Source organism: Siphateles boraxobius, unplaced genomic scaffold (assembly GCF_051911475.1).
Source record: "Siphateles boraxobius isolate OS27281-9 unplaced genomic scaffold, OSU_SipBor_1 13, whole genome shotgun sequence".
In the NCBI taxonomy this organism is placed as follows: domain Eukaryota; kingdom Metazoa; phylum Chordata; class Actinopteri; order Cypriniformes; family Leuciscidae; genus Siphateles; species Siphateles boraxobius.
In genome coordinates this window covers 27,883,807-27,901,701 of record NW_027508733.1, presented here as the reverse complement: position 1 = coordinate 27,901,701, position 17,895 = coordinate 27,883,807, and the positions used below count along the sequence as shown (strand labels likewise).

The window sequence follows — 17,895 nt, the reverse complement described above, 5'->3', positions numbered from 1 at the left end:
AAACCTTCAGAATACTTGTTGGTCTTCTGCTGTGCCTTTTTCTAGAGCAGGGAATTAAAGAGACTCCACCCCTTTTGACAAGATTAATGATTTTCCAGACTTGTTTCATTAAACGCATTGCACACCCCAAAAGAGTACAACCTAGACGGCTCACCTGTTGGTAACACTTTATTTTGATAGTCCCTTTTGAACGTGCTGTTGACTATAAATAACTTTGCAACTATATATATATATATATATATATATATCAGGGATGTGATTTTTCCGGATTAATCCGGAATTCCGGATTTTCCGACCTGAAAATGTGACCTATGTGAATCATGCAGATCTGTAAAAATAAAATCTGCAAAAGCTGTCGGAGTGAAAAGAATAGGATATGAGGGCATAACATGCTGACATGCGTACAGATTTTTTTCCTTCTTTCCAAGTATCAACAAGGACATATTTGCGTTCAGCTTTTCACCTGCTTAATTTCGTACATAAGTCGCTCTCGCGCTACAGTGGTATCGTTGTCAGTTGACAAGAACATCGCCGTTAGGCCACCAGTAGGGATGGGCGATATATCGATGTAAAAAATATATCGATATGTTTTTAAATGTGATATGGAATTAGACAATATCGCATAATAGTTCAAATAGTATATTATATCAGTATATTTTCCTGCTTTTTTGTCCTTAGCCAATCACATGCCACATGCCTCCGAAATCACCATTCTTGCCGGATCGAGTATCGATCAGGGGTGCATTTCCCAAAACCATAGTTGCTAACCTGTTAACAACTCAGTTGGTTGGCAATGGGAAATTGCATTGCAATGAACAAAGTTGTTAACTTAGTGTGGCAGAGCGGGTTAGACCCCGCCCTGTTATTTGTGGCTGTCACATGAGTGATAGATGTGGCAGCCTATCGGCCGCTGTCCCTGGCCTATTTAAAGACTGGCTGCGTTCCAAACCACATACTTCCCTACTATATAGTATGGGAAAAAGAGTAGGCGAGCAAAAAAGTACGTTCGAATCCTCAGTATTCATAAAAGAGTTGGCGAGAATTACCTGGTTGACATACTAATTATCGCGAGATTTGGACGATAGTGCGTTCCAATATGCCTACTTTCCTACTATATAGTAGGCGAAAACAGTACGTGAAAGAAGCATTACGTTCGAAACATCAGTATTCCTAAAAGAGTAGGCGAGAAGTTCCCGGATGATCTCCTGCTTTCGCCCAGACATTTGAGTGCTTTTCAGCTTGTACTCCTCTATCCCAGGAGGCCACGCGAGAGCATACGTCATTATCAGACATCACGGAGATCAGCGACGCCGGGGGTTTTCAAATGTGAGTAAACACGGTTCCTTATGTGTTAAACTACAATAGAGTAGACGTTTTAACTGTTGAAGGTGTAAAGTAGTTAGACAGTATAGTATAGTTGTGATTTTGCTGTAAAAACATGTTTTGTATAGCTAGCTAACAGGGGAGCTCTAAGCACACGTAACGTCTCTAAAGTGGATTTATATAACCATATGCATCTTAAACACGCTTATTTAAAATGTCTATTTACATCTGAAAGGAAAATATTGTAAGTATTGACATATTGCAGATGAGCACATCACAACATGAAAAAGACATCTGAGTGATGTATGTGTGGCATTATCATAGGATAGGATAACGTTAATTCACTGTTGTCAACATTGTTGACATTAGACTAATGTGCTGTAAATAAGGTAAATAAACAAATCTATAAAGTAACTAAACATGTTTTTATTCAGACTGGTGTGAGCACTGAGGATGAGGAGCCCAGAGCTGAATCCTGGAAACGGTGCCATGGATGAGACTGTAATAAGATCTCTCCATCTGCCCTTATCGTCTCAGATTGTGAAGCGCAACACAGCAACAAGCTCCGGCACGAAGGCACGGTCACCTCTGGTGAATTCATCAGAATAAAGCCGCAGAATGGGAACCGCTGTGTTGAGATGGCAGTAGGATGTGGGCTTCAGCGCCCAAATACATGCTTGTAGTTTGAATAAAGATTTGTTTCATGTGCATGCATTTGTTTATTGTGTGATGGTTACTTTTATTTGTTCTTTTACTCATTTATTCATGTTTCTTATTGTTGTTATTCATTGCTTGACTGACAATTGAGATGTTCACGTGTATTCATGCATAACTCATATGACAAAAGAAATTACATTTTGCTTGTTTTATTAAATTATATCATTTTTAGTATATAAAAACAAGTAATATAATTAAGTATTGGTCAGCATTTAATATTATTTTGTTTAAGTTTTGGGGTGGGCTAACAATGCAATTCATTCTGAGGTAATATTAATTTTTTATGAGCGATACTTGCATTTTTCGAGTATAAAGTCAACAGTTTCTCCAAAGGAGATCTTCGAGCAGCGGCCCGTCTCCTTGTGCACTGCAGACAGTAAACGCAGAGGAAAACTGTTCTAGGTTGTGCTGTCGAGTTACTGATGTTATGAAGTGTTAGTGCACCTGTCGCTCATATAATTTAAACTTATAAACTTATTACATAAAGATCATGGAAAGATACTAGTTGTATCTAACAATGAACAATCATAATGACAAAACAGAAAACATAAAGATCATTGGTTTGTGTACATCATAATATGATATTTATACACAGGAAAAAAGAACAATAACAAGGCTAAATATCATTAAATATAAATAGTTCTTCATAATACATTAAAAAATAGTTTTGTTGTTATTGTCTGAGGGATGAAACGAGAGGTAAATTCATCAAGAAAAGAGGAAACTTGAAACTTGAGAAACTTTTTGGGTATAAAATAAAGAAATTAACAACATATTCAAGAGATAACGATTTTGGGGTTTCTTAAAAAATCGTTATAAGGAACTGTGGGTCACATTAGAAGGGTTTAAAATATAACAACTTAAATCAACCCTAAATGTATTCACAAAATAAATTGGCAGCTGTTTCTTCAACAATACCACAAAATGAGCAAGTTTCATCAATATCAAGATCTTTACAGATAGATGAATTAAACGTGTCGTTCATCTTTTAAGTTGTTGCGCTTGTGATAACGTGTCGTAGGTCACATGATAACGTCAACATGGCGGATGATGTCCGGATCGCATTCATACTCAACGAGATTTGGCTATAAAGTACCTACTCTTTTAGCTCTCGTTAAGTAAGTACTCATTGAAATTAAGTACCTACTCATTGAGTATGCGGTTTGGAACGCAGCCTATGTCTATGCCACCTGGTGATGCGTCATTGTTAGCTCCGCTCCTTGTTGCAGGCGCGCCGCCATTCAATGCTGGCCGTGTTTGGTTGGCAGCGCCGCGCTGATGTGCAGGCTGTTCCGTTCCCCCAGTTGGTTTGCTTTTATGTGTACGCTGCTGTGAGCAACCGCACGCTTATACAATTCCGTGATGATCAACTGCAGGATATTGATTCTTTTGAAGATGCTCCGTCTTAATGCGGACGTTGGGCTGATCGTTTTCTGCATAAAATCCATTTAGACTGCGCTGCTGTCTTGCTGCTGTGCTGCTGTGTTTCTGTTTTTGTTGTATGTCTTCATCGCTACAACCATCGATCTGTTCACCGCTGCAGGTGCCGAAGTTGTGTACGTGGGCTCGCCCTTCAGTCATCTTATTATTGGCTGCCTGTGTGTTAAGTTGTATGTTTCTTTACTTTGTTTTTGGTTAGTTTGGATGTTGATTATTGTGCAATGTGTTAAGTTGTAACTTTGTTGCCCTGTGATTTGTGAACTTCTTTTTTTCTACAAGTTAGTGTTCCCTTGTGGTGAGTGTTTGGTATCACCAACCACTCTGAATTTTGTTATTAGTTGTGTCTAGTATCATTTGTTTAGTGTATTCATTAATCTTGTTTTTGTTTATTTTAGGCTGATGGACCCCGGGTTGGGAGGCTAGCTTTCCTTGTCTTCTGGTGGTGGTGGTACTTCAAGCACTTAGTGTGGTTTGCCGCTTGTAACCACTTATACCTCACTGGGCGTGCATGTGTGTGTGCGTGTGGCTTTTGAATTAGGTACTTAGCTAGCCTACCCCACTGCGGGTGAGCCTCAGCCATCTTTTTTTTTTTTTTTTTACATTTGTTTATTGATTTTGTTCAGTGACATAACAAAATCAAGAGGTAACAATTCGGGAATCAAAATAGTGTCCAATACAACTAACAAAAAATTAAAATAAAATAAAGAAATAAAATAAAAAAATAAAAAACAACCCCCAAAAACAAATAAACAGAACAGAACAAAACAAAAAACACAAAAACACAAAAAGCAGTTACCCACTGCTAAATAAAAGCCCAATATGTTCACTTACAGAGAGATAAATAAAAAACATCCCAGCATGCTACAAATTTCAAAAGAAAAAGCTCACAATTAGAAGACAATCAGGGTGGCTACTCTGGAATAGCTGTAAAAGTCAATCCCTCAACATGTGCAAAAAATGGACCCCAGGTTTTATTAAACTTTGCAAGAGAACCATGTATCGAGCACCTAACTTTCTCCAACTTCACAAACTGAAGGACCCTGATCCAAGACGAGTGAGAAGGCGGTGCAGGAGACTTCCACCTCAATGAAATCAAACGTCTAGCCAATAAGGAGATTAAGGCTACAAAGTCAGTTTTATATTTAGAAAGCTGCAACATGGGAGGCAAAACACCAAACAAAGCGGTACATGCTGTTGGGTCAAATTGAACCCCTGTACATACAGAAATATAATTAAATATCTGCGTCCAAAAATTATGTAGTGAAGGGCAAGACCAGAACATATGGGCATGGGTAGCTGGAGCCTGACGACATCTAATGCACAAGGGATCGACATCATTATAGATTTTAGAAAGCCTAACTCGAGTGAGATGGGTACGATGTAGAATTTTGCACTGGGTCAAACCATGTCTAGCACAAATTGAAGAGGAGTGAACCCGACGCAAAATGGCCTCCCACAGATCCTCCGAGATCCCTTCCCCTAGATCCTCCTCCCATTGGGTTTTAATTGTATGCTGCGGGGTAAGCTGCAAAGAATAGATAAGATTGTATAAACATGAAATAGCACCCTTAATGGTAGGCAATGGGGTTAAAAAGGAGTCAATTAGAGAGGCATCTGGGGGATTTGGGAAGTTGGGGCTAAGATTGCGAGTGAAACTTCGAAACTTGAAGATATCTAAAAAAATGCTGCCTAGGCAAATGGAATTTCTCTGAGAGTTGCTGGAAGGATGCAAATGTACCAGCAATATACAAGTCCCTAAATGCCTTGATGCCGTAGTCAGACCACAAAGAAAAGGCCCCATCGATTAAGGAAGGGTGAAAAACAGGATTAGCTGATTAAGGTGCTAGAAAAGAGAAACTCTGTAGACCAAAATAGCGTCGAAATTGCTTCCAAATTTTAAAAGTGGATTTAACTAAGATATTATTGCAAAATGGGGAGGGAGAAAAGCTAAGAGGAGCGTGGACGAGAGCAGTCAACGAAGCAGGTTTAACAGAAAACAACTCCATACTCAGCCATGTAGGAGAAACGGGTGCCCCCTCCAGCGAAATTCAAAGCTGAATTACTCTAAGGATGGAAGCCCAGTAATAAAACCTCAAGTTAGGAAGGGCCAAGCCCCCAAGGGTCTTAGGTCTCTGCAACAGCTCCTTTCGCAAACGAGGGACCTTCCTCTTCCAGATAAACTCAGTGATTGATTTGTCTAATTTGTGAAAAAAAGACTGAGGGAGAAAGATAGGTATGCATTGGAAGAGATAAGACAATTTGGGAAGGATATTCATCTTAACCGAATTGACCCTGGCCACTAGGGAAAGAGGCAACAGTGACCACCGTTGAAAGTCCATCCGTATCTGATCTAACAAAGGGGCAAAATTATAATCAAACAAATCTTTAAATCGGTCACAAATCCGGATACCAAGGTATTTAAAGCCAAATGGAACAATTTTGAATGTGAAACCCTGAGCAGCATTCTGGGCACCTTGATTTAAAGGAAACAGCTCACTCTTGTCCAAATTTAGTTTATAGCCTGAAATCTGACCAAATGAACTAAGGATGTCAAGAGCAGCTGGAACTGAGATAGAGAGATTGGACACATATAGTAATAAGTCATCGGCATAGAGGGAGACCTTCTGTTCAAAACCATATCTTGTAATTCCAGTGATTCGTGGCTCTAAACGAAGCGCAATAGCCAGAGGTTCAATAGCAACCGCAAATAAAAGAGGACTCAGAGGACAGCCTTGACGAGTGGAGCGATGCAAAGGGAAATACTCTGAATGGGTGTCATTAGTTCTGACTGAAGCCATAGGGGATGAATAGAGCAAGTTAATCCAAGAAATGAACTCTTGGCCAAAACCAAATTTCTCCAAAGCGAAGAAAAGGTAGTTCCACTCCACTCTGTCAAAAGCCTTCTCCGCGTCTAAGGAGATTATGGCTTCCGACCCCATTGACGTAGAGGGATTATAAACAACATTGAGAAGTCGTCTGAGATTAAAGAACCCATGTCTGTTCTGGAAAAAACCTGTCTGATCAGGAGAAATTATTAAAGGCAAAACTGATTCCAGTCGCATAGCTAATAATTTTGACAGAAGTTTTACATCTACAGATAAAAGACTAATTGGGCGATAACTTGAGCAGGACAGAGGGTCCTTATTCTTTTTTAAGAGTAATGATATAGATGCCTGATTTAGAGTCTGAGGTAATTTAGAAAGAGTAAGAGATTCATTGAACATTTCTATTAAAACTGGTGCTAATTTGTCAAAAAAGTTCTTGTAAAACTCCGTTGGAAAACCATCCGGGCCTGGACATTTTCCAGACTGCATAGAAAATGTTGCCCGTTTTAAGTCATCTATGGTGATTGGGCCCCTAACTGCTCAGCAATATCAGCATCTACCTTAACCAACTCCAGTGAGTCAAAAAAACTATCCAGGGCAGACAGATCAGACCCAACCTCAGAAGTATATAAAGAAGAGTAAAACTGTTTAAACTGATCATTCATTTTTTTAGGATCGGTAGTGACGCCAGAAGGAGTATTAATTGTGAAATCTGCTGAGAGGAGGAAGCCTGTCGAAGCTGATGGGCCAAAAGTTTGGTCGCCTTATCCCCAGATTCATAATAACAATATTTAGCCTTAAATAAGAGCTCCTCAACCTCTTTAGTAGAGAGAACATCAAACTCAGCCTGAAGAGAGAGACGATCCTTATATAGGTTAGGGGATGGGGAGGACGCATAGATATTATCAAGCTGGGAGATTCGTAACCTCAATTCCTTTAATTTTTTTTTCCTTTGTTTGTTTTCATAGCTGCTGTATGAAATAATTTCACCTCTAATGTATGCTTTCAAAGTCTCCCAAAGAAGGGAGGCTGAGATCCCTGGAGTACTGTTGGTAGTAAGAAAAAAGTAAATTTGATTAGAAAGAAACTTAACAAAATCCTCATTAGATAGCAGGCGCGTATTGAAACGCCAGGGGGGGCAGGTATGTTCGCGCTCCTGTATAAATAACTCCAGTGTAGTCGGGGCATGATCTGATATTAGAATAGTATCATAAGAGCAAGATTGAACAGAATGGAGAAAGCGGTTGTCCAGGAGAAAATAATCAATACGAGAAAAGGAGTGATGTACATGAGAGAAAAAAGAATATATTTTACCAGACGGATTAAGAAAGCGCCATGGATCAGAGACCGAGAACTCATCCATAAAGGACAAAATGGTCTTAGAAGACTTTGAGGGCACACCTGGTCTAGTAGAAGAACGATCTAATAACGGATTAAGCCAACAGTTGTAGTCACCCCCCATAATAAGTAGATGTGTGGACATGTCAGGTAATTTGGCGATCAATTGAGTGAAAAAATTTTCAGCATCCCAGTTTGGACCATACACATTATCCAGAATCACAGAATTACTATATAGCTTACCCGTTACAAACACAAACCTTCCATTGGGGTCAGCTATTACATTAGAGCACACAAAAGGAACCGATTTGTGAATCAAAATTGCAACACCCCTAGATTTACAATTAAAACTAGAATGAAAAACTTGACTGACCCACCTCCCCTTTAATCTGATATGGCTGGAAGATTTTAAGTGAGTTTCTTGAAGGAAAACAATATGGGCTCCTAATTGTTGAAGATGGTGAAGAACTTTGCAACGTTTAATAGGCTGATTTAGACCATTACAATTCCAGCTAACAAATTTGAGTCCTGTCCCTGATTGTCGAGGCATCCTAGACTGCTGCATGCCAGTCAAGTATTAGTGTACACTGCAGCATAGAATGTATAACAGTCACAGAAATAAATTAAAACATGGGCGACCTGACTAAACAAAACATAAAACACACAATGAGAGAAAAAGGGAGAACTCCTCACACACCCACCCACCACCCCACGAGCTGAAGCATCTTCCCAAATAAGACGAGCGCAAATCCCACAAACTACCAAAAACATCCTAACACGCTCCGTTAACAGCACAAACCAGTAGTGCTCATGCGAGTTTGTAATAAAGCATAAAAAAATATAAACAAACACAGTAGCAAAATATGAAAAGTGACTCAAGTCCAAGTGACACGAACTTTTACAGGACAGCTTCAGAAACCGGGTTAAATTAACCCCCAATTTACCAAACGAACTGCCAGCCGCTTTCAAACTGTAGCCCCAGAAGAGACACCAGACTTTAAGTTCACCTTGACAAAGTCCATCGCAGTGGCTGGGTCCTCAAAGGTGTGTGTAACTCCACCGGGAAGAGTGATCTTTAAAGTCGCGGGAAACCTCAATCCAAACTTCACTCCAGAACACGAATGTAACAGACGTTTAACGTCCGTGAATGCAGCGCGTTTCTTCGCAACTGACGAAGTGTAGTCAGGAAAAAGAAACAGTTTCTTGCCTTGATGGAGAAGAGGAGCCTCGCTAGCCCGGCGTAAAATGTCATTCCTCACGTGAAAAAAGTGCACACGAATCACAAAGGGTCGGGGTGGTTTACCATCACTGGGCTTGGATCGGAGAGTGCGATGTGCACGATCGAGTAGGGGTAACTCCTCCAGACCGAGGGAGTCCATCAGCAGCTGGGCAATAAATTCGGTTGGGCACCCACCTTCGGCCCCCTCCGGCACACCTACCAGCCGAATGTTGTTCCTTCTCGCTCTACCCTCCAAGTCCTCACATTTCTCGGCCAGCAGTTTAACCTCGGCTTTCAGCATGGAAACTGTTGAATCCAGTGAAGATAGCAGGTCACTATGGTCAGTGCACGCGCGCTGCAACTCCGTGATAGCTTGATCATGAGAGCTAAGTTTTTGTTGCATCGGTTCAATTGCGTATCTTAGCTCCTCTCTTACCGAAGAAATGTCCGCTCGAAGCTCGCAAGACAGCGAGTCTATTTTTCCGCAAATGTCCCCTTTCAACTGGTCTAACATAGCCCGGAGGTGATCCAAATTGGGCGCACACTCCGGGTCCATGATCACCTTCGGCGGAGATGCGGGCTCAGTCGAGGGAGAAGCCTTAGCACGGCCTGTGCGAGCCGCGTTTCCACGTGAAGTTGACATTATCGAATGAAATTCCCCCAAAACACACCAAAACTGACCAAGTACTTGTCACAAATGTACACCAGCCAAATTAATGAAAAGAAACTGTGTTAAAGTGTTAAAATAAACACAAACTCGCGGAGCAAAAGGGAGACACGTCCTACATACTCGGTGTCCAACAGCGCCCCCTCAGCCTCAGCCATCTTAACAGTTAATTATTTTATTTTATTTTCTCGTTTATCGTGTGTGTGGATGAACAGTGTGGTACGAGTCATGTGTGTGTGACATTCTGCCTTACAGTGACCAGAAGGTTTTACCTATTGATGTGAACTTAATAAATTTACGTTTGTACTGATATCCACGTCTCTTTGCCCTCCATGGTAACGAACCTGTGTGCCCTATTTACTTTGGGTAAGTTATTTCCCCTCTCTTTGAAGAGGGGTGGCGTAGTCAGCTTGTTATTTATTCCGTGGCCTTGATTCCGATTTTCAATGTGGGTCTACTCCCTTCTCTTATTGGTAAGTGTCATTGTGGTTGAAGTAATGGAGGTGCTGCAGGAATTATAAGAAAAGGTTAGCTCAACTGAGGGCCGATAATAGGAGATTGCGTCAAGCATGTCTATCCTCGCGACCTAGTTCCCATGAGGCACCTCCTATTGGGCCTGGGCTTTCGGTTACCACTTTTCAATTAAGTAATGACTAGCTGCCCTACCAGAAATAGCTGTTTTTTTCCCTGAGACAGGAAGTGGTATTTTGGTGGTAGGGCTGGCTTTGATATTGATGAGTGGGTTGAGGAGATTTAAGCTTGTATACAGGCCCGCCATTTGTTTGTTTTGACGCAGCTTTCTTTGACCATTGAGAGTAGGAGGTAAGAGGAGGGATTAAGTACCGTCTAGAGTTTGAGTGGAATAATCTGGATAATGTAATTTTCTGTATTGCGGAAGTTGTATGGTTGCCCAGTCACATGTCTCGTTACAGGAGACATTCCATGAAGTAATGGGAGGGGGAGTCAATATTGGAGTTCTCCCTTGCCCTCATAGGCCTCCCGGAGTGCGTTTCCCACCGCCCTCTGTTTGTTTCGTCCTCCGCTGGGGTTTGCAGCCTGGCCCATCTGCATTGTCTGCAGACTAGTTCCGGTCGAGTCAATGCGTGGGTAGGCAAGTGACTGGTTGGGGTCTTTTAAATATGTCCCGTTTAGTGTTGTCATATCCCCATCTTGTCATATAGATAGGCGGCTTTTAAGTACAGTGCGTGGTCGACACTAGCTCTATAGTATCTACTGTTACTGAGAGTTGTTTTTGTAAACTTTGAACTATGGGGGCTGGACAGACTTCAGTCGTGCTAGTGGTTGTAGCTGCCGGCTGTGTATGGGCCTGTAATTCCTTATGTTGGTTATTTGGGATTGGACAATATGGCTCTGTTCTGTTCGGCGGGTAATTAACCTTGAAGTTCATTTTATTATAGAGGCATGAGGTTCTGTTTAGATAACGGCACCTGTAAAATGATTTTAAGTATGGTGTCACTATGGTGGCTCCTGGGGTCTAATTCTGTCTTTCCCCCCTCTTTTGCCCTGGCACTAGGTAATTTCTTGGCTGTAGTGGCAGTCGGTCTATCGTCGGGACGACGATTCAAAAGCTAGGGTTAGATTGTGGCAGAGCGGGTTAGACCCCGCCCTGTTATTTGTGGCTGTCACATGAGTGATAGATGTGGCAGCCTATCGGCCGCTGTCCCTGGCCTATTTAAAGACTGTCTATGCCACCTGGTGATGCGTCATTGTTTGCTCCGCCCCTTGTTGCAGGCGCGCCGCCAATCAATGCTGGCCGTGTTTGGTTGGCAGCGCCGCGCTGATGTGCAGGCTGTTCCGTTCCCCCAGTTGGTTTGCTTTTATGTGTACGCTGCTGTGAGCAACCGCACGCTTATACAATTCCGTGATGATCAACTGCAGGATATTGATTCTTTTGAAGATGCTCCGTCTTAATGCGGACGTTGGGCTGATCGTTTTCTGCATAAAATCCATTTAGACTGCGCTGCTGTCTTGCTGCTGTGCTGCTGTGTTTCTGTTTTTGTTTTATGTCTTCATCGCTACAACCATCGATCTGTTCACCGCTGCAGGTGCCGAAGTTGTGTACGTGGGCTCGCCCTTCAGTCATCTTATTATTGGCTGCCTGTGTTTTAAGTTGTATGTTTCTTTACTTTGTTTTTGGTTAGTTTGGATGTTGATTATTGTGCAATGTGTTAAGTTGTAACTTTGTTGCCCTGTGATTTGTGAACTTCTTTTTATCTACAAGTTAGTGTTCCCTTGTGGTGAGTGTTTGGTATCACCAACCACTCAGAATTTTGTTATTAGTTGTGTCTAGTATCATTTGTTTAGTGTATTCATTAATCTTGTTTTTGTTTATTTTAGGCTGATGGACCCCGGCTTGGGAGGCTAGCTTTCCTTGTCTTCTGGTGGTGGTGGTACTTCAAGCACTTAGTGTGGTTTGCCGCTTGTAACCACTTATACATCACTGGGCGTGCGTGTGTGTGTGCGTGCGGCTTTTGAATTAGGTACTTAGCTGGCCTACCCCACTGCGGGTGAGCCTCAGCCATCTTAACAGTTAATTATTTTATTTTATTTTCTCGTTTATCGTGTGTGTGGATGAACAGTGTGGTACGAGTCAAGTGTGTGTGACATTCTGCCTTACAGTGACCAGAAGGTTTTACCTATTGATGTGAACTTAATACATTTACTTTTGTACTGATATCCACGTCTCTTTGCCCTCCATGGTAACGAACCTGTGTGCCCTATTTACTTTGGGTAAGTTATTTCCCCTCTCTTTGAAGAGGGGTGGCGTAGTCAGCTTGTTATTTATTTACCACTATACAATTTGGTATTAGTCAACCGTTTATTCTCGCCACCACGCTACATTCGCTAGCAACTATGGTTTTTGGAAACGCACCCCAGACCGGGACAATCCAAATCCAATATTGTTCTGTGTTATTGTTAAGCCTCATAAAAGGCACAAGAACATTATAAAGCACCATCAACTTTTTGTGCACTATTTTATAACTGTTCTAAATCCATTCCATAATTTAATGTGATGTAGAGATGAATATTGACGTTGTTAAATTCAAGTAGGCCAAAGTGCTTCCCTCTGCTGCAGCTGTCAGTCATTCTCCACTCACCACTCAAACAGCGCGTCGTGTTCGGTTACGACAGTCAACAAGACAAAACTCTCGAAGATTATTCAGTATTCCTATTCTTATACTTGATTTGTAGATAAAGGTCTGGTTTCGCATAAAATTACTGTATCTTAGTGATGTTACGTATGACACTGAAGCTTCGATGTGTGTATCGCAAATTCGACGCAATTTCTATTGAAGCCCCGTATCGGGGTGTGTATTGATTTCCCAGAGTCACGTGATCGATGACAAATGAAGCCTCACTTTCTGTCCAATCACGTGCGCGTTTCGCTTTGGGTGTCAGAAGGCTCGAACCCCAGATCTTACTTAACGAGTCCTTTTTGGCTCAGTGTTGTTGATGGGTTTGTGAGAAGAGTGCTGTATTTTGAAAGTTACATTTAAATAACCAAAACTACTTATTCTTTTTTTATTTTTTTTATTGTCTTTTTGTTTTTGTAAAATCTTTGCACTTTTGGTGTTTTTTAGGTATTATTATTGTTATTTGGGGTTAGGGTGGGCTTAGTGGAGAGGGGATAGGGTGTTGGTGTTTGGTGAAGGGTTTGTATTTAGAGCAATGGCAACAGCCAAAAAAACAAGACTTCCCCTATCTGGGAATATTTTGAGCTTTTGGATTCCAATGTATGTATGCATTTCTAAAAAAAGAAGAAGAAAAAATTATTATTTATTTATTTATTATTTCAAATTTTACTTATTTTATTGTTGTATTTTATTGTTAACCGTTGATGTGTCTTATATTCAGTCAATGTACATGTACAGTCACTCCCAATCAATTTTTTCTCTCCTCACACTTCTGAGGTGGAAACGTTTGTCTTCTGTTGGACAGTGCTGTAGACCAGCACAAACAAAGCTCAAAAGCTACTTCTGATGCGATCGTAGAAGTGGATAAATACCTTACAGAGACAAACATAAAGAGCTGAAGATCCACTTGAATACTGGAGAATGCAGAAACCCTATCTATAAACACTGGCATTACAGTTTCTGTGTCCCCTGGGCTCCTCTATACATGTGAAAGAGTGTTTTCTAAGGCTGGGGAAGTACTGTCTAACAGGAGAAATAGACTCAGCCCCAACACTGGGAAACAGCTTTTATTTCCTAATAAAAATAATAAAAAACTTTTCTGTCATTCCTACAGTTACATAATCACTATCACTGCCAAGTGTCATAAGCACGTACGTGTGTGTGTGTGCGTACGTGTGTGTGTGCGTGTGCGTGCGTGCGCGTAGAGAGAGAGATAGTAGGCCTTATTAGGTCTTATTGAATCATATAAGCTCATTTTATATTTTGTCACAATTTAATGGGTAATGGAATTTATTTAATGGACAAATCAAACACAAACATGTAAGGCTTTTATTTGTGCACATAACATTGAAACAATGGAGTGTGTTGTGGTTGCTTCATCTGACAGAGCTTCTTACACAGGCTTCTGGCTGCTTTATTTAAAGTAAGCACTAGATGGCGCTGTTCTCGACACTCTCGAAGCTTTGAATCTTTTCCCGGAACAGTCAGGGGAAAACCTCATTGCTTCATGTGGCTTCGTTTCCCCATCCCTACTGTATCTTGCTTGAGTTTATTGCTGTTCAACTTTCTCCTGTGTATCTTGTAGACGAAATAAAATGTATAACTGTTAAAAGAAAAGGCTCAATAAACTATTGCATTGATATATACTGCGCATCAATATCTCTTCCCTTTTTGCTTTTAACTCAATGCGAAGTGCTGTGCGCTGAGACTCCATGTTGCTTTAAGAGCATAATTCTTAAGTGCTTTGTGCCACTTAATTTATGTATAATAAATTAATTTATGCATTATAAATTAAGGCCAGACAAGTAGTTTGGGGTTGATTTTTGAAGGACTACACGCCTGTGCACATATATTACCAGGCATACCTATTGACTGAACACTATACATGCCGTCTGTTTTTTGGCAGGTTTGTGCAGAGAAAACAGATAATCGTTTGCACCTTCAAACCTATTTCAAAGAGTGCATTCAATACACCAGGTACTGTTTTGTGTGGATGGGCGGCTGGAGCACGTTAGGGTTTTTTTTCCCTGTCAGAACTGTGTTGTGTTAGCGGCCCCTAAGTTAATAACTAATGATCTTTGCAACTGAAGTGAATCAGTCAAGACCCTTTTTAACTGGACAATAACTTTGTCCTAGAGCTGTGGTAAATCTGTTACAGTAACTATTATAACTGTAAAGCTGCCTTTAAAACAATCCATACTGTTAAAAGCACTTTATCTGGCGTCTTGACTATAGGCCAAATATAATTCGACCTTTGTCATTATAAATCAAGCACACTAAAGTGCAATTTTCAATAAACGTCTGGCAAGTACATAGACTAAAGCCTAGTGTAAGTATACTAACAGCACACTTTCATAAGTGGACCCTCATGTTGCTGCAGCCAACATGCATGTTGGCAATTACAAAAAGCACAGACCTGTTGTGAGGTAATTTTAGCTGGCAAGCACTCATCTACAGAAACAGAATTGAAACTGCAGTCTATAAGTTTGGCATAAACAGTAACACTGTACAGCTCAGTTGTACAGTCACAATTGTAAAATCACTTGATACTTGGAATTAATTTCTCAACAGAATGAATTACTTTTGCATAAATAAACCAGATTATGGGATCTGTACAAAGTGCTGTGCACGGTTGGGTCTCTTCTTTCCCAAACTTGCGTATAAGGTAGGGCATGCAGGCTTTTGACTTAAAGTAAGCTCTCAACTGAAAGCATGCACACCAGTTCCTATTCAGTGAAACTGTTAGCATTCCTGCACACTGAAGAGTTGTGGAAAAAGGTAACTACAGTAAAGCAATTTACTGGTGGTCCAAAGTGCATTGAAGTCACCAGAAAATACAAAAAGACAAGCAAAATCACTAATATATAAATACTTTTATTGACACTTCTCACCATTCACAATACATCAGTTAGCAATTACAATGGGGCCGATGGTTGCTTTCCCTTCTGATACCAGGCCTGAAAAACGAAGAATAGATGAGAAATTGAAAGTTCTTCCACAAGTGCAATACCAAGATTTCATACATTACCTGAATCAGGTAGTGCTCGTCCTTTTCTGCTGGAACCACAATTGGAGTCACAGCACATGCACACCTGGTCATTTTCATCTACAGAAGTCCATCTATAGAGAGGAAAGAAAACTGGTTGCCCATGTTTAACAACTCAAAATCATTAGAGATCTAAAATAGTATGCAATACCCATTATTGAAGGAGCAAGCCTTGTTCTCTGGACTTGTCGGGGTAGAAGCCATGACAGCCTTTAGAGCACATGTGATGTACAACTAAAGAGGACACAGTTAACATGACCAGCAAGAGAAGGAAACCAAAGATCTAAAGCCCAAAATGCATACCAAGCCACTATCAGCTCGCAGGAACCTGAAAGCCTCCAACTGAAACTGCAGCTTGTCATTCTGAACCCTGTGCCTGAAACTGGAAGTGGAGCCTGTGAGCTTTCCATCAACCAGGCACCTGAAGAGAGGGATTATGGTTTAAAACTTTAGGCACCATTTGCAAATGGGTGTTTAATGAGAGATTCCTTACTAACCCATAGTTCTCAATAAAGGAATATCTTGGAGAGGAGTTCACATCAGGGACTGCAGTAGCCACACAGTCTCCCACAAAGATACGCAGAGGGATGTGGTTGTACTGCTTCACAGAAGCTTCAAGATTTAGGAACTGCCCTAGGAAGTACTGATTGGATGGCCTTTCAAACATCCAGTCATCTGAAATGAAACTTAGGTTGGCAACATTCCCTAGTCACTTCTGAAATTCTAACATTGCATATTACCAGTCATGAGCTTCAAGGAAAACACCAAAACTTCCTCTCCAATTTTTGTAGCAGCAAAAGGAACCCAGCTGGGCATCAGCACATTGCTGCTTACATTTTGCAGCCTAGTGGAAGCAGTAAAACAAGATTAAGAAGAATGTAGCATTTGGCAAAAATGCTGTGACAAGTTTTGTTTTTTTACCTTGAATAATGACACTCAATTCCAACAGCTGCTGCATCAGCCCTTACAATGGGAGTTCCTACTAAAGCCTCAGGAGTGTAGAGGACGGTGAAGGTGTAAACAAGCTCATCATTAGTCATCTGAAAGTAGCACAAGTAGCAGGTTACTGGACAGACCTGGCTTTTACAGTTTCTATGGTTGACCCATTAGCAGCCACTTACCATCAGAGAGCTGCCACATGTCTGGAGCTCATATTCAAAGATAAGGACTTGAGCTTCTGGATCCTTCCCTACAGCTGCACAGCCTCCTAAAGTGAGGAATGAAGGATTTACCAGCTGACCAGTACCAAATAAATCCTCCTTAACCTCCACATGCACAAAGCTCTCCCCACACTCTACTGCAATACTCTCAGTAGCTATAGGTACACGCAGCTCAAAAGGCACATCTGGCTGTTGGGGTTCTTCTGGCATTATCGGAAAACGCCACGTCAAAGGCACAACAGGACTCTGCATTAGTTGTTTGGACTGAGTATTTCCAGGTTCTTGAAGCTTCCATGGATCTGCCTCAACAGAGTTCACTGCAGGCCTTGGAGGCCTAAAAGATGTTGAGCCTTGGAGAGCTTGCTGAGAAACTAAAACTGGTGGCTGTTGCTGCTGAAATCTTACTGGATCCTGGCCTTGTTGAAATTGTGACCCCTGCGCAAAAGACAAGTCAATTGCTATAAATAGCAACAATCCAGAAAGACTCAAAACCACCAACCCCATCACTAAAAAACTCTGAAACCTTCAGAATACCTGTTGGTCTTCTGCTGTGCCTTTTTCTAGAGCAGGGAATTAAAGAGACTCCACCCCTTTTGACAAGATTAATGATTTTCCAGACTTGTTTCATTAAACGCATTGCACACCCCAAAAGAGTACAACCTAGACGGCTCAGGGCTCACCTGTTGGTAACACTTTATTTTGATAGTCCCTTATGAACGTGCTGTTGACTATAAATAACTTTGCAACTACATGTTCACCTGCTCAATTTCGTACATCAGTCGCTCTCGTGCTACAGTGGTATCGTTGTCAGTTGACAAGAACATCGCCGTTAGGCCACCAGTAGGGCTGAGTGATATATAGATATAAAAAAATATCGATATGTTTTTAAATGTGATATTGAATTAGACCATATCGCATAATATTTCAAATATAGTATATTATATCAGTATATTATCCTGCTTTTTTGTCCTTAGCCAATCACATGCCTAATATATATATATATAT

At 41.0% G+C, this 17,895-nt stretch overlaps 1 protein-coding gene across 1 annotated transcript; it reads right to left on the bottom strand.

The window, feature by feature from the left end:
* Positions 1-15,542: 15,542 nt before the first annotated feature.
* LOC143736221 (zona pellucida sperm-binding protein 3-like) lies at positions 15,543-17,411 on the bottom strand. The gene is made up of 8 exons (XM_077226895.1): positions 16,852-17,411; positions 16,652-16,770; positions 16,471-16,574; positions 16,228-16,405; positions 16,034-16,151; positions 15,882-15,964; positions 15,713-15,804; positions 15,543-15,641 (listed from the first exon to the last, which is right to left on the bottom strand). Exons 1-8 carry the CDS (start codon positions 17,392-17,394, stop codon positions 15,589-15,591), a joined length of 1,290 nt encoding a protein of 429 aa, XP_077083010.1. The 5' UTR covers positions 17,395-17,411; the 3' UTR covers positions 15,543-15,588.
* Positions 17,412-17,895: the final 484 nt, after the last annotated feature.